The sequence below is a fragment of the Salarias fasciatus genome, chromosome 17, assembly GCF_902148845.1.
Source record: "Salarias fasciatus chromosome 17, fSalaFa1.1, whole genome shotgun sequence".
Lineage (NCBI taxonomy): Eukaryota > Metazoa > Chordata > Actinopteri > Blenniiformes > Blenniidae > Salarias > Salarias fasciatus.
Genome location: NC_043761.1, coordinates 4,558,619 through 4,579,119, shown reverse-complemented (window position 1 = coordinate 4,579,119; position 20,501 = coordinate 4,558,619). Strand labels below are relative to the sequence as shown.

The following is a 20,501-nucleotide window of genomic DNA, read 5'->3' as shown; positions in this document are numbered from 1 at the left end:
GTTTAGTTCAACTGTTCATTATGACGTTTGCAGCCGACAAAAACGAGACAGCGGCTCTGCGGCTTCACAGATCCAACACAATCACTTATTGATCCGATTCATGTCACTGCGTTTCCATTATTTGCACACGAACATATCACATATCTACTTTTTACATACTTTAACGTTCATTATTTGTCATGCACATGCTTCCCACTTTGAGGCAGAACTTTACGACCTCTGTGCCTTTGAGCCAAATCGGATCCTTCTCATTTTAGAGAATATATCCGGCGCCACTCTCAGGGGCCGCGTGAAGCCTTAATCCCCCTCATGTAGCCCAGAGTTTTAAATCTTACCGACAAACAAATCCCAGCTTCGAGTGTTGAGCGAATACTTAACAGGAACTTAGCAGGCCTTTTCAGCGTCATTAGTAACAAACTCATCCGGACTCATTTCTGTCACAGGAAAGTCAAGTCCAAAGCGGGAATAGTTAGTCTGATGAAAAGCTGCCACGAGGGCTTACACTGGTCCGGAGAGATAAACACGGTGTTCACACCCAAACAGTCGTCGCTCCTGACATTCACCGAGGAGCCAGACTCCTCGCCACGCTGTGCCGGCGCATCCTCATGATGCTGTCACCGCTTCCAGAATAATCAATTACGGCTGTAATTTCAGCGCTGTGTCTTTTGTTTCAGGCGCGCTGGAAGCCACCCGTGCTCCCGCTCATGAATGTTAATGATTAAATCATTTCTCTCTCGCAGCCGCTCTTAATGTCAGCCGGAGTAACAGACAGCGTCCTCCTCTGCCGCCTGAAGATGACGAACAGCTTTCTTTTTAATTTAACTCTAATTTGGTTTGTTGTTTCTGCCATTAAAACAGTCTGCTGACGAGACGAGCAGAATTTCTTCTGCGTCAGTTTACTGAACAACTTTGGAGAAAAACAGTCTTCAGGTGTGTTTGCACGGCTAGCTCCGGTTAGCATATGTTAGCCACACACAGTGAATAAATCAGAGAACCTGTGAACCATTTTCCCGTTTTATTTTATAAAAAAGACTTTGAATACCTTCTGGTTTTGGTAAAGCGCTGTAGAAATATTAGATTTGATTTGATACGCTGTGTGTCGTTGGCCCATAAACACAGAGCTGCATCAAACCAACACAGAACAGAGATCAGCATCAGACCAGGAAAGCCTGACCAGCAAAAAGCCTGACCAGCAAAGCAGCAGTGTGTGGATGAACTGTAAATGATTTCATATCATGCAGAAACTTTTACTAAAAAGAAGTGAAGCTGAAACCCACATTGAGCCAAGATGCTCCTGAGGTGAAAAAAGAGCAACAGAGATCCTCCTGATCGTGTTTTCTGATTATTTGGACCCTTTCTGAGATGCTGGTGTCCACTCGTCTGACATTTGACGCTTTCAAGCTCCTTCAATGCAGCAAAATACAACACAGACCAAATATTAGAAATGATTCGGACAATCTCTTTCTCTCTCTTGGCTCCATAAATGTGTGAAAAATTGTCAAAGATCTTCTGTGGTTTACCCTTCGGGATGTATTTCCAATCCTCACAAACAAACAAACAACAAATCAGCAATCTTCAGCGCAGTGCCGATGCAGATGCTTCGTATTCTCACCACAGCTGGGCCTTGTTTTCTAGTTTAATTTCATGGCCGGTTATTTGCTGATAAGAGAGGAAAGTGAGAGGTTTCCCAAACAAGTCCAAAAATTAAGCTGCTACACATTTCAGCCAGAAAACTGAACTTCAACATGTTTCAGTGACATGAAATGTCCTCAGTAATAATTAACACTAAGGAATAACTGGGTTTAAGTAGCTTCACCTTATCAGTCATCTCTCAATGGGAAGTTAAAGTCTTTAAAGTGTGAAATTAAATCAATTTCAGATACAGAGGACAAGGAGCAATCGATGTGGATTGGCAAATTATTTCTGAGAAAATACCTCCAATAACCTGGACTGAAGCTTCACACTCAAGAAAAGATGCACTCGTAAATGTATTTGATCGCTTCAGAACAGGCCTTTTGACTGCGCAGCACAGTTTTCTGAGAAACTACCCTCAAGAGAAAGAAACCCGCATCGATCGACTGAATAATCCTCTGCGCTGTCAGAGTGCCTCGCAGCCGCAGAAAGCCCTGATGGTAAAGAAAATCGGCCGCAGCTTCAAAACATGGTGGAAGAAGGCGTTTGAACTCCAGTCCAGTTCAGAGATGGTCTCTGACAGAGGCCGGTCGCTCGGACTCGCGTCAAAGCAACCAGCTGCCAACTTTCTCCGTCGTGTTCAAATCAAACTCTGAGCAAACGGCACCTCGAGCTTGTGATCGCTACCAAAATAAAACGCATCGCTCAGCCCAATGAGCCATCGTTTACAACGCTTGTGTTTTTCTTCTTTTTACACAAGTAATTCTGCATCAATAACAATATATTGTTTTGGCGAGTAATGGCAGCTTTGGGAGGCTTTTTCCTCATCAAATTGAGCGGTAGGGTGTGAACTTCGAGTGCTGAACTTGGTCATCAGTCCATACGAATGTGCGTGTTTGAAATGCTGAAACGTCTTCACTTTGTAGTTTATAAGAATGAAACGGAGTTTCCTCCCTTAAAACTGAGATTATATACTTTTCAGGTTTAATTTCCCCTTTTACACATTGTTAATATTCTATAACTCATCAAATGTGTTCAGAGTCCAGTTGAGTAAAAACTGTTACAAAAATATTGAAAAGCAACAAGTGGTTCTCTTCCTCTTTTCTTCATTTTTTTTTTAATCTTCCTATGTTTTTCCATGAAAGCAGCAGCAGGGAGAAACAGCATGAATGGTAATTACTTTTGTGTTTAGGAGTTAGCATTAACATGATCGGGCACTTGCCCCCCCCCCCCCCCCCCCCCCCCCCCCCCATCACAACAACTCTCCCAATTAGCAACATGCTTACTGCCATTAACGGTGTTTTCTAAAGCCTGCTTGATTCTCGCGGCGTTTTGGCCGCACAGCCAGCGCTGTTTATTTCTCCCCGGGATGCTGTTCTGGGCGTGAACATTAATTCATGGACAAAGGCAATCTCACAGACGGTGCCGTGGGAAATAAAACACTGTGGAGGCAAGAAACGCAGCAGTTGTATTAAATACACTTAAAGTGCTTGACGAAAGGTCAAAATAACGTGGCGGCGAGAACGCAGGTACGGATTTCTGAGAGATTCCTGGATGCAAAATGACAGAAAAAAGGCTTCAAAAGCGCCAACAGAATGCCTCCCAATTATCGTCCACCCTGGCTGCATGCATATGCTTCTAATTAGCTGCGTGTTAATGAATTAAATCTGATTAGCAGACTGCGGTTGCGGATTGTTTTGTCCTCCTGTCGGTTAATTTCCTGCTCTGGAGGTCTGCCAAACGGCTTTTTCTGGGTTCGGCTGCAGCGATTTGGACGCGGTGCTAGAAACCTGTGGTGCAGCGGCGGCACCTTCCTGGGAGGGAGTGAAGACAATATTTTAGAATGAGATTAAGTTATCAGACACAAGCCAGAATGGACAGGAATGACGGCGCTCCTAAATCATCTCAAACTGTGACAGCGAGCAGCTTCACCAGCGGCTCTGCGAGGCTCTCGTGCTCGTTTCGTGATGGAAAATGGACTTTCTTATATCATTTTCTGTGTGTGTGTGTTTATTTTACTGCTTTTGGAGATTCTAGGCGCTTCATCTGTCACAGTAATGGTGGCAGGAGTGCTCTGGAGCCATTTGGGGACCGTTGTGGTTCAGCATTTGGCTGAGGGACGCCTCGACACACAGAGAGGATCAAACTCGGTCCGCCAAAGAAACCAAGGCTCAGGAAAACAATGAGTGCAACACACATACAAACATAAGGCCCGTGGGCCAGAACCAGCCCACGAGAGGCTCCAAAGTAGCAGGAAGTGGTAAAACTTTAAAGGAACACAGAGACATCAGCTAGCCAACTAGCATTAGCCTGAAAGCCATGCTGTCAGGGGAGTTCGTAAGGAAACAGCTGGAGATGTTTTTTTGGACATTTCACTGGATTTTGCTTCATTCAAATTGAGACTGCAGTCATTGTTGGTGCTAATTGTTCAGATTTGGACGAATGTAGACATTTTCCTCATTTTACGCTGCACAACAAAGTAAAGGTCTAATGCTTAAATTTAAAGGTGATTACGGCTCACTTCATCACTTCAGATGAATCTGGACTGTGAAGTGAAATAAGTCCTACATCCCTGATATACAGTAGATCATTTAATATCTTGCAAAACCTTATCTTTAAATAGAAGAAAATGTCCTTTTTCTACCAAGCGTCTGCTTTTACTGTCCTGTCAGTCTTGAATCCGAGCGAAGCTTTAAATATTGGATGACCGTCTCGACGGCGAATGAGTTCTTCTGCTTGTTTGTCTCTTCAGGCTCTTTCCTTCTCTTAATGCTCCTCCTTTTGGGACCGCTACACCAACGCAGCCGTAACTCAGAATCACCCTCAGCAGTCTTTGTGGTTTTTTTTTTTTTCATTACAGCTGTTGTTATTTCTCTTCCAGTGCACGGAGTGGACGGTGTCTATAAAGAACGAGGACTGGATGAGTCTCCCAGCTGACGTAACGCTGATGGAGATCCTTGAACCTTTTGACTTCCTGGAGTATCTCCGTCGTCTGTCTGGCACAGCGCGCGTCCGCCGTGACGACGGCGCCGCTTCCGTGTGTACAATCGATGCATGTGTGCACGGCTCCCGCTGAGAATGAAGCCAGTTTGTGCGACTTCTCCCACAGAGACATGCAAACGTGGGAATCGTTTCTGTTAGTGTCCTCCACGCTTCATAAAGTGACTAAACTGCTCCCGCCGCCTGTTTCTTTAAAACTCTCCAACGGAGCTGAATGAATCTTCTTTAACTGGAAGATATGAAAAAAAAAATGCCATTAAGCGTGAGTTTTTGATCTAAATTCTGTTTATCTCATTGCCATGTGAATCAGTGATACAGGAAGAAAAATGTTGATATTTGTGGAAACGTGACATTCCTGTGTTTTGGTAACACTGGTTCAGTCGTCATGTAGTTTCTATGAGTTAAACTTTTATAAGAGAGCACATAATTGATGAATCAATTAATTATTGAAAGATATCTTTTTATTACATGCATCATGGTAACAGCAGGAAGGACCGGGTTTATATGAGCATGACCTTTAGACTTGGGGTTAGAGGGTGCAAAAAGAAAAGAGAAGCTAATCAAGTAAAGTCTGCAGAGTCCCAGAAGTAACAGAATCTGCAGTCGATAATTAAAGTGATTTGAAAAGGAATAATTAAAGCGTTTGATGACTGTCCTTGACATTCAGTCGAATGAATTTTGAATGTGGAGAAGCTGTGAATACGTTTTACCTGCGTTCCACACTGACTGCTCTGAGGTTGGTGAGGTTTTAGCTCACATCTGGTTTCTACAGGTTGACTAAAGTTACCAGGAAGGACGTAACCATGAAGACATAAACTCCATTTCAAAATGTGCATTAAAGGCAGAATTAAGTCCTCGGTAAAGTACATTGGCAGATTGGACCTCAGTGTTCAATACACTGGCTACTTTCTTCCAGACTGAAGTAGCTTTTATCATGACGTTTCATGGGGGATAATTTTAGTTCGTTCCTCCTATGGTTGAAAAATTTCGACACAGACCATTTCGTCTGTCTCACCTGTATCTGTCTGTGTAAAGTTTTATGAAATGCAAACACATCTGGAACCTGAAGGTAACTTGTATAAGAAGTGTTCACGTTTACGTGACGTTTCATGTGTAAATACTTTGTTTTTTGTGCGCTGAAAAGTTAGCCTTTTCATTGGCAACAACACTTACAATAATGGAGTTAGCATGCTGGGCCACTAGGGGCGCTGCTGCTCGTTTTTCTACTGAAACCACACAGCAGCATGTAGTACCAGTCCCAGTCCCAGTCCAGTTCCTGCTGGTCCTGGTCCCAGTCCAGATCCTCCTGGACTTGATAGTTTTAGAGTTGACAGTCACCGTAATAACAATCCAACTTGGTGTTCCGTCCGTACGAACGTCGGTGTTCTCCACGGTTAATGTTTGTTTTGTTCTCAATGTTCTCCATTAGTGTCTATCGGTGTGTAGTTTCACGACAAAACCAAACAACGCCCACTAGTGGTCCAACATGGAAGCTGCATCAGTGTCAAAACTGGACAGGCAGCCTTGCTCAATAGCATCTGATCAATAAACTCAACAGAATATGAAACAGGTGTCTGTTTTTAACTGTTTTTCAAAAATGGCAACGTGCACAGATGTCTCTTCTTACTGTCCAGACTGTTCATATCTGGAATCAATCCTGGAAAAAAGCCTGGAATCTACTAATCGATATAAAGACTGATGATTTATTGATCAGGCTTGACGCACCCTTGAGGCTCACGCGCGCAGAGACCTGTTGCAGGGAAGGGTGGGGGAAGGGGGGGGGGGGGGGGGGGGGGGGGGGGGGTCGCAGGGTGCGCTCCAACTCGTGAAAGTAATCCCGTTACTGCCGTCGCCACCCAGCAGCGTGCGCGCGTGGCTGCGGGACGCAGTGGAGGCTTTGGAGGAGTGTCGGCGAGCGCGTGTGGCCAGTCGCTGCTCGGCGCGCGCCGGCAATGGATCAGGACCATCACCAGGACGCAGCGCCGCCGCGTCTCCCCGCCGCCGTCTGCCGCGCACCGGCCGCGCTCCGCGCCGCCTAGGACGCGCGCACCGAGGCGCACCGATGAACCGCCGCCCTCCCGGCTCCTCCGGCGTGCAATGGCTTAACCGGAGAGACATGAGCGTCCGGGCGGAGGACAGCATCACCCTGTGCCAGAGGGCTCTGCAGATCGTCACGGAACTTTGTCTGACGGGAAACGTCGACCGGGAGAAATGCGCGGATATTTTCCCCCTGGAGAGCAGCATACCAGGTAAAGGACGCGCAGGTAAATCCCCACAATGCCACTCAATTGTTCACTTTGTTTTGTTTTCCTGCAAACTTCGAAGCGAGCAGAGCGAAAACTAGTTTCTTCCGTGATTATCGCACAGTGTGCAACTCCTCTGGAAATCTACCTGTTACGCGTCTCGCTGCAGCTCAGTGGAGAGAAAAGAGCAACAGGTGGAAAACAGACTGTGGCGTTAAAGTCTGCAGGATTAGGGAAAGACGCATTGAATCGCCTTCTAAACGATGAACAGGCAGTGCAAACGATGCATCTTTGCAAAAAGAGGAAAATCAGCTGCAGATTCATGTTTTCCCCGGGATGTAAATCACCTTAGATGAGGTTGTTATGTAAGTTTGTATCATCCTGTGGAGATGCTCTCCCCTCTGTCTTACAGCCTGCTTCTCTCTTGTCCTTCCCTTTCCTCTGTGCACGTCTGCGTGTCACGCTGCAGACATCTCCATCAGCCTGCTGGCTGTGGTGGTGGGCTTCTGCGGCCTCGCCCTGCTGGCCGTCTCCCTCTTCGTCTTTTGGAAGCTGTGTTGGCCCATTTGGAGGAGCAAGGCTCTGTCAGCCCACATTGCTGAAAATGGCCTCCGGGTGGGCTTCCCCGAGCCGCCGCCACCGCCGCCGCAGCAGCAGCCCAACTCGCCGCCGGTCACCGACTGCAAAGAGGTGGAGAAGAAGTACCCGCTGGAAGCCAAGGTGAACGGGCGCAGCACGGTCAAGCTGCTGGAGGCGGCCATGAAGATCAGCCAGACGTCTCCGGACATCCCGGCCGAGGTGCAGACCGCCCTGAGGGAGAAGCTGAGCCAGCAGGCCAAGATCCAGAGGCAGACCACCGAGCCCACCTCCTCCTCCAGGTACCTCCACGCGCACCTTCTGCTTCTTTCCCACAATGCTCGGCTAAATTAAAAAAAAAAAAAAGCACCAAGCAGAGTGCAGAAACCGCCCTGACAGCCGCCGCTGTCCTGGAGGTCGTTTGGCATGTGTCACGCGGGCCACCGGCGACGGCCCCGTGACCTTAGAGCGCCGTCACCCAACAGAAAGCATCTTCGCTCCGCAGCCACCAACCCTGCAATCAGCCGCTGGTGTGCGTCAAGCTCCTGTGGTAATGTCAGGAAGCCGGTCCAGCAATTAAACAATCAGCTGTGGCTTCTCTTTGTTTCCCAGTCCCTGGTTTAAACCACAACGTCCATAATTAGCGTTGCTGTGGGGCGGGAGTTGTCACTGGTTTCTGGCGAGAGGCACCAGGCAGCTGCGCTCCGTTTCTCAGAGGAAGTCGCCGCTGACACTTGCTTTGGTTTGTCGTCAGGTCTCGTTAATTAAATTACATAGCAGTCAAGCTCCGTGCGATTTCGACACCCACCAGCGACGCAGAACAGCCGGCTTAAGGAGACTGCGACGCCTCCTTTCTCCATTCTGCCCACATTTCTGTGGCAGCGTTTTCAATGACTGTCTTCTTTTCAAATGATAAAAAGTAGAAACCACCTACAATATGGAGGAAAGGCTCAAGTCAAAGTATTATCTCACCTGAAGAGGAATGCTAGTAGTCAAATCTAATAAAGAAAATCTCTTACAAAAGAGATGGCACATGTTGGGTTTTTTATTCAAGACTGATCTTCTTCTTTGTTTCTGATCGGAGCTGCAGACAGTCTGGAAATGTTGGCAGAGTTTTTAGAAGAAAACATGAAACATTTGTTCGTTCCTTTGTGCAATTTATTTAGATTAACTGTATTAACTTGGCTGCAAGAGTAAGTTGATGCATTGTTTCCCTCTGAAAAACTTATTTCAAGCAACTTTTAGGGGAAAAAAAACCCTGAAGGTGAAAGTTACTCAACTGAAATAGTTGAAATGAAAATAGAAATTTATTCATTGACTTTGAAGAAAACTGAAGAAAAAGCAGTGTTCATGTTGTTCATATTCATCACAGGACCTCAAATAACGTCAAATGAACTTAGAGATAAACTTCTTTCATAATGCCATTAGATGCACAAATTATCCAGTAAACAGGAGTTTAAAAAACTGCAACATGATAGTGAAGCTGTGTTGATTTAAAGCTATTGATTATGTATTTTTACTATTTACTGGTGGACATTTTTATTTTGCTGTGAGGAAATCTGGGCCACTGAGGCATTCATTCTCCTGTAAACAGGAGTTTAGTGAAAAAGCAACTGTTTAGCTTAGCTAGCATTCGTTTAGAGCGAATTCATCAGAGAAATCCTGTATGTTACTTACAGATAGGCAGCTTTCATGATACTGTCATGAAAACTCAGTTATTTCAGAATTAGTGGTATTTTCTCTCCTCCAGTAAACAAGAGTTCGATGAAACAGTAACATTGAGGACAAGGTAACGCTCGTTTATAGCTGCTGGTCTTGGCCTTTCTCCCAGTTTCACATTTTTTGTGACGCTGTCAGAAGAGCTGAGTTAGTTCAAGAATATTGAGAGGCTCCTCCTCCTGTAAACAGGAGCTCAGTGAGACAGTAACTTATGCTAACCGTCTGTTACTCATAACTGAACATATTTCATGCTGTGGTCAGAACAAAAGTGTTAAGGATTATTTAAGTGTCCCTTTTTTCTGTAAACAGGAGTCCATTGAAATAGCAACGTTATAGCTAGCATTCATTTAGAGCTGCTAATTAGTGATGAGCTCAACGAAAGTGGCGTTAGCGTAGCCGACCGGTAGTTTTGTCATCGCAGTCCATTACGGAGCCATCACTGTCAGTGACAGTGGCGTCGAATTAGCGCGCCGCATAATTTCCTGCTCTGCTTTGTAAGAAGCGTTTTGACAGAACCGGCGGCGCAGCCGGAGCGATCAGAGCTCATCCACATTCAGCCTCTCCTTTGTTTCCCTCCCCGCGGCTCGCCGACGTTTGACAGCGTTGTTTACGGTGCTCCGACGTACCGTTTCATTTTCATGGGCGCCGTGTCACTTGTACCGCGGCCGGCGGATCGCGCCGATTGTCCTACTGTCAGAAAGGAGGAGGGCCAGTTGCTAGGCGATGAGATTGGCGAGTCAAACACAGCCGTGATTTTTGTCAAGAGATGTCAACTTCACTGAAATTTGCAGCATGCAGGTAATTGGGTAGCGGGGCTCCAACCTGAGGGCTGGAAATGTGTTTTCATTTAGGACGGTGATGGAAAAGAAAAAATCAGTTTTCCGATATGATCTCATTTCATTCTGGGGTTAGAACAAGCCGTTTCCTGCCAATACAATTTGTCGGATTGGAAATGATGCCATTTTGTTCTTTGGTTGTTTAACAAAAACAAGTTTGTGATGTGCTGCGCTGGCTTCACCGGAGTCGAATCGGGTGAGCCACTTTAGGTGATTGTTCCTCACATGGGTGAAGCACATCGGTTTCTGTGACCTTTAGGTGTCATTTCTGATAAGAAGGGTTGATTCATCGTGAGAGAAACAATCAGGTAATGTGACAGGACTCTGAGGACCAGGGAGGACCCTGAGGCCTACAGCTTCATGAGCTCCAGGATGAAATACTGTCCATCTGTTTCCAAGCAGTAAATGCTCCACTTGGTCCTAAAACAACACCAGCCATTAGTGGGCGCTGCTTAGAGCTGGGTGTCACCGCTGACCTCTCCATACAATTCCTTATGAATATTTTAGTTACAATACCAACTTTGTCTGTAATAGAAGAGATTCTCGAATAACTAATGCTGTGCATTCAATTGGAAAAGTAACCGTCTAACTAGAGCTGAGTGTCAATTCAGATTTCCCAAATCGATTTGATTCAATTTTGAATTTAGTTAATGATTTTTTTGTTCACAGTGCCAGTTTTACTTAACTATGGAAGAGATTCTCAGATAACTGATGGTGTAAAGAGTAGAAACTAACTCCAGCCTTCCGGATTATTGAAAATATTAACATTTACATTAAGAATTGAGCTCAAACAGTGACAGTCATGTCTTTTTTAGACTGTGACCTGAACACAACAAAAATATAATAATGTAAATGCGGCCCTATGATGAAAAAGGGACTTTTATGAGCTTTTACTATTGTTAGTGTGTGATTACCTCAGAAAAACTTCAGTTAAGTCGGTGTCTCTATTTTATTCATGTACAGATTGAGAATCTATATAAATATTCAGTCCGACTTCTCTCCCCCCCCCCCCCTCCTCCCCCACTCAAATGACTGTTTTACTACCTGTCCACGTCAGGCGGTGGAACCAATCATGAAGCGCCAAATATGCATGCATCATATTGCTCTTTAGGAGAACCTCTGACCTCCAGAGACTTTCCTTCACTGCTGCTTTACCGACGACTTCCATAAGATGGTGGCGCGTATGCAACATAGATATATACAACATAGACTTGGTGGGCAAGTCCATCCACTGTCAGTATGGGGTCTATGTATCACAGGTCTATGCTCATCATGGCATCATGGTCATGCTGTTATGCTGGTTCTGGGGTAACCTGAAGTCCAGCTGTTTAGACTTCCATGTTGAAAACATGGCAGGTAAAATTACTAATATTTCATAATGTAAAAGTGCTCTGTTGTGCTAGGGGTGCTGAAATAACTTATTGACTGTAGATGCTTCTGGCAGGCTTGGAAAAACATGATATGGCTCCTTTAAGCTCCTTTAAACTGACTTTCCACTCAGTATCGGAATCTGTAAGAAATAAAATTTGTCTGAACCAGATGATGTTGTAGAAAATGTTCTAGGTAACGGTTGCATTTTCAACGTTTTTGTGTAAATGGACGTTAAAATTTTCACTTTAAAATGTTGTGTAAATGGGCCTAAAGCGTATAAGTTATAATGGAAAAGCCTTGAAATCAGGTGCCTGCAACTTGTGTAACTGTAAAAGAGATCAGCAGTCTCATTTATTGTGTGTGAATCGTTGGTCTGAAGTCTTGGCATTCCAGTAACAGAAAATGGTGATTTTAGTGACACCAAAACAAAAGTTATCAGATTCCCAGAGAGGTCAAATGTGGACGACCACCAAAATCCACACGGCAAGTTCCGACCCGAGACTGCTAAAGTCGCCATCTGTACAGCTTTTAAAGCGTAAACATGAAGGAGTAAATGACGACATCTGGATGTTACCAAAACGTCAGTGTCAAGCTTTTCTGATGTTCTTTTGTTTAACATGCAGAGCATCCAGCCCACCTGACACTTTTACTTTGACACCCTTTACCCTTCCCGACAGGCACAACTCCTTCCGGCGCCACCTGCCCCGCCAGATGAACGTCACCAGCGTGGACTTCAGCATGGACGCCATGCCTCTCCGCCAGTCGTCGACCACGAGCATCGGAAGGATCAAACCCGAGCTGTACAAGCAGAAGTCTGTGGACTCGGAGGACGAGGCCAAAGAGCCGGCGGAGACGTGCGGGAAGCTCAGCTTCTCGCTCCGCTACGACTACGAGGAGCAGGCTCTGGTGGTCCGGATCCTCAAGGCCCTGGATCTGCCCGCCAAAGACTTCACGGGCACCTCCGACCCCTACGTCAAGATCTACCTGCTGCCGGAGAGGAAGAAGAAGTTCCAGACGCGCGTCCACCGCAAGAACCTCAACCCCATGTTCGACGAGACCTTCAGCTTCCCCGTGGTGTACGACGAGCTGTGCAACCGCAAGCTGCACTTCAGCGTGTACGACTTCGACCGCTTCACCAGCCACGACATGATCGGCGAGGTGGTGGTGGACAACCTGTTTGAACTCTCTGACCTCTCCCGGGAGGCGGTTGTGTGGAAGGACATCCACGCCGCGACCACGGTGAGTCCGCCGTCACCCCGAGCCACCTCCCAAACCCGCGTATCAGTCACAGCGATCGCCGCTCAGTCTCCGTGGCGGCGGGATACTGCGCCGTCACTGAGAAAAACAGGCAGAAAATGTGATTTTAGGTCGCTTATCTGACCGGTCCGCCGCAGAAATATTGTTCTGAGAGAGTGAGTCTATCAACGCCGAGCGGCAGGTGGAACACCCTGCATAATTCAAGTGCTTTGGGAAATGCGTTTCATTTGTTAAACTCCCACGTAGCACTTTCCAGTAACTGGAGGGTTTCCTGAGGACATAAATATAACATTAGAGACTGGAAATAAAAAAAAACCCGTCAGAGACATTCAACAGCTGAAACTTCAGATTACAGACCTCAGATGAACTTTTACAGAACAGAGAGAGAAAATAAAAAGACATTTTAGTGCTGTTTGTATTTACGGCTTCATTAATGCTTGTCACAGTTTGCCTCAGAGCCTCTGCAATATTAATGAATATTTTTATTGTGATAAACAGGGAGTAATTGTTTTAGGTTGACTCTATTTTCTGTGAACAAAGGAGCAGTTTCAGAATGACTTAACCCCACACTTTATTTACGTATATGGCATATGGCAAGTATGTTGAATAGATCTAAATTCAGATGTCAACTTAGGAACTTTGAACTGTTTATCTGCTGGCAAAGTTCTTTCAATATGATCTGGATTTTAATTGACCTGTGAATTCAGCCGCTCAGGTCAGCAGAGGTTTTACAACAGGTAAACGTAGCAACATTAGCTTCACAGTGACTGACGCCGTGTTTATGCGACAAAGTTTTCAAGCGAAATCTTCATTTCACTTTGTTTTGGGTGTTCGTTTGCTCCGGGCCACTGAAAAGGCTGCAGCTTTGGGACCCTCAGCAGTTTCTGGTCTGAAGAACGAAGGGTTCTCTGTGGGGAGTAGGGGCACAACGAGTCTGTAAGGTACTGGGGGGTCTCACCGTGCAACGCTCAGAGAGGCAGGACTAAGATTTTAAAGTCAATACGAGACTCGACAGGAAGTCAACAAAGACTAGACAGAACATGGTAACGTGGTAATGTGGGATGTTCTAGATGTGCCTGTCAGTCTAGCTGCAGTTTTGTACTCAGTTCAACTTTAACCATTTAACCCTGAAACTCTTCAGCATGTAGCATGTAGCATGTAGCGCAGCGTCGCGTCGCGCTGCAGCGGGCGGAATAGCCCCCACTGTAGTTCATGCTCTTTACTTGTGGCACATGAATCTGGGCTGCACGGTGGAACAGTGTTTCACGCTTTAGCCTCACAGCAGAAAGGTTCTGTGTTCAAATGCTGGGATTGGCTTCAGCACCCAATCCCTGATACTGGTACTGATGCATTATGGGTGAAAACACAAATTTATAACAACGCTCACCGACACATGAATGCAAAAGATCTAAAAGGCTTGCAGAAAGTGTTTTCTGTTTGAGGGCTCAGAAAACGCATGATTTAAGTGAATATTTGAATAGTTTAATTATTACTTGGGGAAATAATGTGTAGCTGTGTGGTTTTTCCTTTAAAAAAAAAACATCACATTTTCTCATTTCTGTGCATCTTGGGATCATTCAGATATCTTTATCTTTCTCAAGGAGTCAACCCAGGATAACGTTCCAGGCTTAGACTCAATGTAACAAGTTGCCTCAGTCATAGACCAGTTTGTCAGAGTAACTGTGGATCCAACTGGAAAATCTGACTTATTCTGTTATTTCATGCTCAACTATAACAGTGCAACTTAAAGTTGCTTGAAAACTGCACCGGCAACACACCACAAAATGGTGGTTTTGGATAAACTAGAGAGAATAAATGCTTCAAACCAAACTCCTGTTAAAAACAAGATGTTTTCACCTTGTTTCGTAACAGAAAGGATTGATTTTCACTCCCAGAACAGAGATATTAGAACAAGGATGTACAATAGTAATGGGATTAGTTAAGACAATGCGCAAAGACCTTCAAGCTGATTTTCCTCAAAGGTAAAAGAATTTTAAAAAACAAGCTTTGATAAGTGCGATGCGATCAGATCTTATTTCTGCGGCTCTCTTCAGGCTCTGACATTAGAGTGTCCTTAAGTCACCTCATCCACTGCCACACCATCCACTTTCATCTCCTCCTTCACTGCATCCATCAATCTCCTCCTCCTGCCTGGCGCTCTGCCTCTAAAGGAAATCCACTCAGCCGCTGTAAAGATATTAGATTTGGATAGAAGCTGGAGTGCTGCGAGGATGGCTTAAAAACCAGTAATTACAGACCGAGTGCTAAACAACAAGCAGACGGGAGAGACCGCAAAAAAGTTGGACTGAATGAAAGTTCAGTTTAGAGAACCCAAAATGCATTAAGCATTAAAGAAGATAAATATCTCAATAGCCTGGAACAACAAGCTAATTTAACGCTCAGTACGAACTCCATGGCGACAACACGGACCTGGTTATTTCTTTGTTTTGGCATTTAGATCCGCAGAATGTGTCCGAGGCACTTGAAATGGGCCTCATGCATCCTGATGTCTCCCTCTCTTGTCCGGCAGGAGAGTATCGACTTGGGAGAGATTATGTACTCGCTGTGCTACCTGCCCACCGCGGGCAGAATGACCCTCACAGTCATCAAGTGCAGAAACCTCAAGGCCATGGACATCACCGGCTCCTCAGGTAATGCCGTCGTAAACAAGACGCGCGTCGAGGAGTCGGCGGGTGACCGTCCGATAGTCGTGCTCCGAAGGCAGACGATCCAGTGACGGCGAACGGTTTCCCTGCAGATCCGTACGTGAAGGTTTATCTGATATGTGACGGACGGAGGCTAAAGAAGCGAAAGACCACCACCAAGAAGAGCACCCTGAACCCGTCGTACAACGAGGCCATCATCTTCGACATCCCGCCGGAGAACGTGGAGCAAGTCAGCCTGTCCATCATGGTGATGGACTACGACCGGTCAGTTCAGACGCACCCCATCGAGTCAATACATGACAGCTATGGACAGATTTCTGCAACACAACACAGGTCCGGACCGGTAAAACAGCCAGAATTACCTTTAAATTTCAACTTTGCTTTTTATTTTGCTTTGGAGCATATTTGATGAAAATGCTGATGTTTTCACAAAGTGAAAAATTACTCAGAAAACTGACTCCAGTCTCCACATGAAGCCAGTTTTAATGAAACCTTCTCCAACAGCTGCTGCATTATGGGTGTTTTTCCAAACTCTCTCTGACAGCATCACTTTGAGGCTTTTTCTATTTTCTTCACCTCTAATGAAATCTGGAGTTTCTTTCTATTCCTTTTCTCAACCATCGGACACACCTATGGGCTTCCTTCCTGAGCTAATCAATATCTGTTATGGACTGCCATGTGGGAAGCTGATCAATATTAGAAATCAGGAACTGGCTGTGAACTTCTGCCTTTGTACACTTTAGGAGACCAATGAAAGACAGAAAATGTGATGGAATGGTGTGAAAAACCTTTTTCTGTGAACACCTGGAACACGACTTGGTCTATCAATAACTAAATCGACCGGCTGCGGCTGAAGAAAAGACCCACGTGGTCTGGGAAATGTGTCTATGACTGGACAAGACCACATGAAGCCGTTAAAAGTTCAAAGAAATCCTAAAATGTCTTCTTTAAAAAGAAAAAAAAAAAAAATCAATGCTCTCTTTGTATTTTTCACTATTTGATGGCTTGGTGGCCAATTTGGAGCTTCTTACGGGCCGGCTTTGGCCCACAGGCCTTATGTTTAACACTTTTAGAAAGGATACCTACGATGGCAGGTGGTAGGACGACGCTGATGTGGAGAAGGTGGCCTTGCAGTCCATGGAGCCTTTGCAGACAGTAACAACGCGTCGTTTTGATTGCTCAGACAAAACGTGATGTTTTCATTTAAAATCTTACATTGGCGTAAAGATAAAACAAATTGCTGCCATATTTTCTGTCTTTCTTGATATTTCCCACCCTGCTCGTCTCTCCCTGAATTCGCCCTCTCAGCGAAGAGACAGAATAATCAGCCACATGCGTGGCAGTGCTAGTTTCTGTCTTTTCTTCGAGGCTGATTATAATTATAACCTTGCATCAGTAAATTGTGAGTCCACTTTTCTCCTCCCGTTTTTCCAGCCTTGGAAATATTACACATTATCACGTTGTATGCCTGTCAACACTAAAGAACGTCAATTAGCTGATTTGTAGTTATGTGTTGTTGAAATTTCTGTACACAGTTCTCAGAGAATTTTTTTCACTTTTGAAGATAAACATCTGTCAGATTCCTCGTTCTGTGTTTTGATGATGGTAACATTTATCAATTAACACTGATGCCTTTAAGCGTGCACTGAAACGTGCACTGTTTATCATTGAAGTTAAGGATCTTTTTTATGTTTTACTTTTTAAAGAATTTGAATAGTCTGAGTACTTTCGCATCTCTCTGCTGCTCAGTCACATCTTTAGTTTCACGAAACGGGCCTGTTTCCACGGCAACGCTTTCAAGCAAAGACAAAACTTTGGCGGTGTTCTGGTCGTCCGTGCACTCCCGCCGCATTCATCTATACACGCGTGCGTGCGTGCGTGCGTGCGTGCGTGAGTGGTTCCATTAAAACGTCAACAGCGCCAACGTGTGGCCCGGCATGCCAACTACATCGTTTTCGGCAATTCTGCTGTTACCGTGGAAACAGGCATGGTTTCTAGAACGAAAACACAAAAACATTGTGACGTGAATGAGGCCTCCGAGTCAGAAAATAACCTCAAACTAAACCAACTGTTGGAAACCCACACACGCTCAGGGGGAACATGTAAACCCGGCACAGAAATGCACACAGAGAGTCAGGGCTCCACCCGGGGTTATCTGGCGGTGTGGCCAGACCGCTAACCTCCATGATTCGCAGCATGGATCCAGTCATGTGTTAAAGTTTGTGTGTGTGTGTGTGCGCGTGCATGTGTGTGTGTGGTCTTTCCGCCCGCAGAGTCGGACACAACGAGGTGATCGGCGTGTGTCGCACCGGGCCGGACGCCGAGGGCCTCGGGCGGGATCACTGGAACGAAATGCTGGCGTACCCGAGGAAGCCCATCACGCACTGGCACGCTCTGGGAGAGGTACTCACCGCTTCTGCTGCTTCTACTCAATTCAATCCAGCCACCAGGTTCACTTCTCCACTCTCTGGCCCAGCAAGCAAATGATAAGCTGCCTCTTCCACCAGCGGCCCCACAAACAAGTTGTTTGTTGTTGTTTTTGTACTGGCTCTTATAAATCTTGGCTTATAGGAGTTTCAGTCAATTAACCAGTAAATACAACCCAAAAAGAGGCTGGCCGGTTCAATTTTTTACAATTTGGAAAATGTTTGGCCCAAAGTGAGCTGAGGAAATGTTTTTTCTGTCTTTGTTTTGTGCTCCTGACTGGATGCATGTGTACATTAAGCTATTCACTGAGTATTTATTTATTGGAACAACACAACCTAGTGTTACCGACGGAAGTGTGAAAGTGAGTGGATGATACAAACCTCAGTTAACACAGAATTCACCTGAAACCTCTTTAAACTTTTGAAAATACATTGATTTTTAGGTTGAGTAGATTTTTGTGAGTGCTTTTTTTCTGATGCTTAAATTTGCATCATCAGCTGTATATTTTCAAGTTAGAAGCATTGACAAAGTCATTTAACTGCAATGAAAAGATGCTTTAATGGAAAATTATACCAGAACCAGAATCAAAGGACAACATGATGGATTATTAATTAAAATAAGCAGAAGGTAACCTGATACATTAATTTTGATACATTTTTTTTTAATTGGAGTCTGAAAGTTTTTGACAGCTTTAACCCATCCTGAAATCTTTTTCCTTTCTTTAGACAGAGTGTTTCGTTACACTGTAATTCCATATTTCACATGTTATTTCTTTCCTCTCTTGTCACACCCTTTCCCCACCTGACGAGTAGGAAGGCGCAGGTGATTACTCCTTTTCAGTGGCAAAACTTCTTCATGTGTTCATGGAAGAATAAAACAAAGAACTGTGATCACAAGCAGAATGTAAACATTTAGAAGTTTTGGTTCAAACATTGTCTGCAGTGCATGATGGATCTGCGATGGTTTAACTGACAGCAGAATGTTCTCATAAAATCCATGTAATGGATGTTTCAGAGCACTAGGTGGCAGCAGCAAGTTGCTGTTCCTTTGAGTTTCAGTCATTTTCTACTGAACGAGAATGCTCTCACTGGTCAGAATTTGCTGCAGTTTCTTCTGTTTTTCGGACTCATTGCACCATCTAGTGGCACAACATGGTATTACAAGAGAATCAGGCTGTAGTTAGCATATTATCTTCAAGAGGTCTCTAAAATATTAAAGAAGTTATTTCTTAAGTGTTTTTTGACTGAAAATATCAAAAACTTGTACGATTAAATCTCTAGTCGAATGTTAGCGCTAACAGTTCTGAGCTTTAGCTTTGCATTCAAGTGCTTCAGGCGCTTTCATCCATCATTTGTTTTTGGGGTCAGATGGAAAACAATGACATTAGGTTTCTCATTTTTTTGTTTTGCTCGAGGAAAAGGTATTTATAGCTTCTCAGTTCAGACGCAGCATATGCAGACGACTGAAGGATTTATGCAATCCAACATATTCAAAGCAAGTGTGATGAATAAAACATCAAAGGCAATAAAGAGGCAGTGAAACATGTTGTGCAGTAAATAAAGATAGAGAGCACAAAAACCTTTGTTGTTGAAATTAAAACAACATGAGTGAAAGGACAGGATGATAAGAAGCTTTTTTATGTTCTCTCAGAACAGAAGGCATTGGCCGAAGTTATTCTGAATTAGGTTCAAAGATGAAAAGATGTTTTTGTGCAGGGAGCTGGAGCTGCTGCTGTGTTCTCTAATGAGAGAGCAGACAAAAGCACACACACCTCTCTGAGCTCTGAAGGATCTGGAAGTTATTCAGATATCAGTGATAGGACGCGCTGACGGAAGGACTGATTACACACGAGACACCCCGGACGTGCTCTGGTGTAACTAGCATGCGAAGAGACCACTGAAGAGGTCGGGCAGGCCCCAGATGTGCACCGATACATTTGCTTGTGATCGCAGTTCGTCCCTGAGGAGAGAGAACGACTGCTTGTGAGCGCGTTGTGATATTCTTACCTTGCAGTGGCCTGGAAGAGCGGCAAGCTTTGAGAGCCAGGGTTCATGTCCGTCACCCAAACCTCCACAGACGCCCTGATGATGGGAGGGAGAGCGGCGGCGGCGGCGGCGGCGGCGCCTCCGCAAGAGACCTGATGTTCGGCGTCTGCAGAGAGAACGGCACTCGGTTCACCCTCACGCTCTTTTCTGTCCTTTCATCTGAATGCAAGTTCTCCAGGTGCTCGACAGAGCCGGCTATGCACCGCACTCACACTCCAGAGTCTGTTTTCACACTTTGAAGTCCTCTAAAGGTTTCATTCACTAACGATTCACACACACCCCAGAAAAAGCAGGACTCTCTGAGAGAAGTCCTTGATGATTTACCTGCAGCTGCATCCATTTTTTTTTTTAACATTTTGAGAAACATCTTTCTAGCCTCAGCGCTCTTTATTATGTTCCCATTTTATCCTCTGTCAGCGGTTCCCAACCTGAGGTCCAGGACCCCCTCGAGGAGGCAAAATTAGATTAGCCTTAGGGCTGAACGATTTACCGTCGTGTTTTAAATCTGTTTAAATGGTGAATATTGCACCAAAGCTTGATTTGAAGAAATATAGAGATATTAATTTAAAACCTCAATACCTGCCAGAAAAATCGCAGCCACATCTTTCTCTCTCTCAGGACTAAAGGTTGGGAGCCACTGATCTAAATGGCACAAAGTTAAAGGGCTATGCTGCTCAGATCCTTCAAAATGTTCACCGACATTAAAGAAACGCAGATAACTGGGCGTCC

At 45.0% G+C, this 20,501-nt stretch overlaps 1 protein-coding gene across 3 annotated transcripts; it reads left to right on the top strand.

Moving 5' to 3' along the window:
* Window positions 1–6,647: 6,647 nt before the first annotated feature.
* Window positions 6,648–19,838, top strand: syt10 (synaptotagmin X). 3 transcript variants are annotated; one of them, XM_030113856.1, is made up of 8 exons: window positions 6,648–6,896; window positions 7,345–7,753; window positions 12,055–12,616; window positions 15,165–15,285; window positions 15,393–15,564; window positions 17,574–17,703; window positions 18,540–18,549; window positions 19,741–19,838. In XM_030113856.1, the coding sequence occupies exons 1-8, from the start codon at window positions 6,695–6,697 to the stop codon at window positions 19,764–19,766; spliced, it is 1,632 nt and encodes a 543-aa protein (XP_029969716.1). In that variant the 5' UTR covers window positions 6,648–6,694; the 3' UTR covers window positions 19,767–19,838. The 3 variants fall into 3 exon arrangements, with proteins under 3 accessions (XP_029969716.1, XP_029969715.1, XP_029969714.1); XM_030113855.1 differs by lacking the exon at window positions 18,540–18,549 and having other exon boundaries at window positions 6,648–6,881; XM_030113854.1 differs by lacking the exon at window positions 18,540–18,549.
* The last annotated feature ends 663 nt before the right edge of the window (window positions 19,839–20,501 follow it).

What these genes read in the sequence shown, in the direction of transcription:
- syt10 (XM_030113854.1), top strand. Translation starts at nt 6,695, where the DNA reads ATGAACCGCCGCCCTCCCGGCTCCTCCGGCGTGCAATGGCTTAACCGG. An exon ending in GAGCCCACCTCCTCCTCCAG is followed by an intron (nt 7,754 to 12,054) that starts GTACCTCCACGC and finishes CCTTCCCGACAG; the next exon opens with GCACAACTCCTTCCGGCGCC. An exon ending in ATGGTGATGGACTACGACCG is followed by an intron (nt 15,565 to 17,573) that starts GTCAGTTCAGAC and finishes TTCCGCCCGCAG; the next exon opens with AGTCGGACACAACGAGGTGA.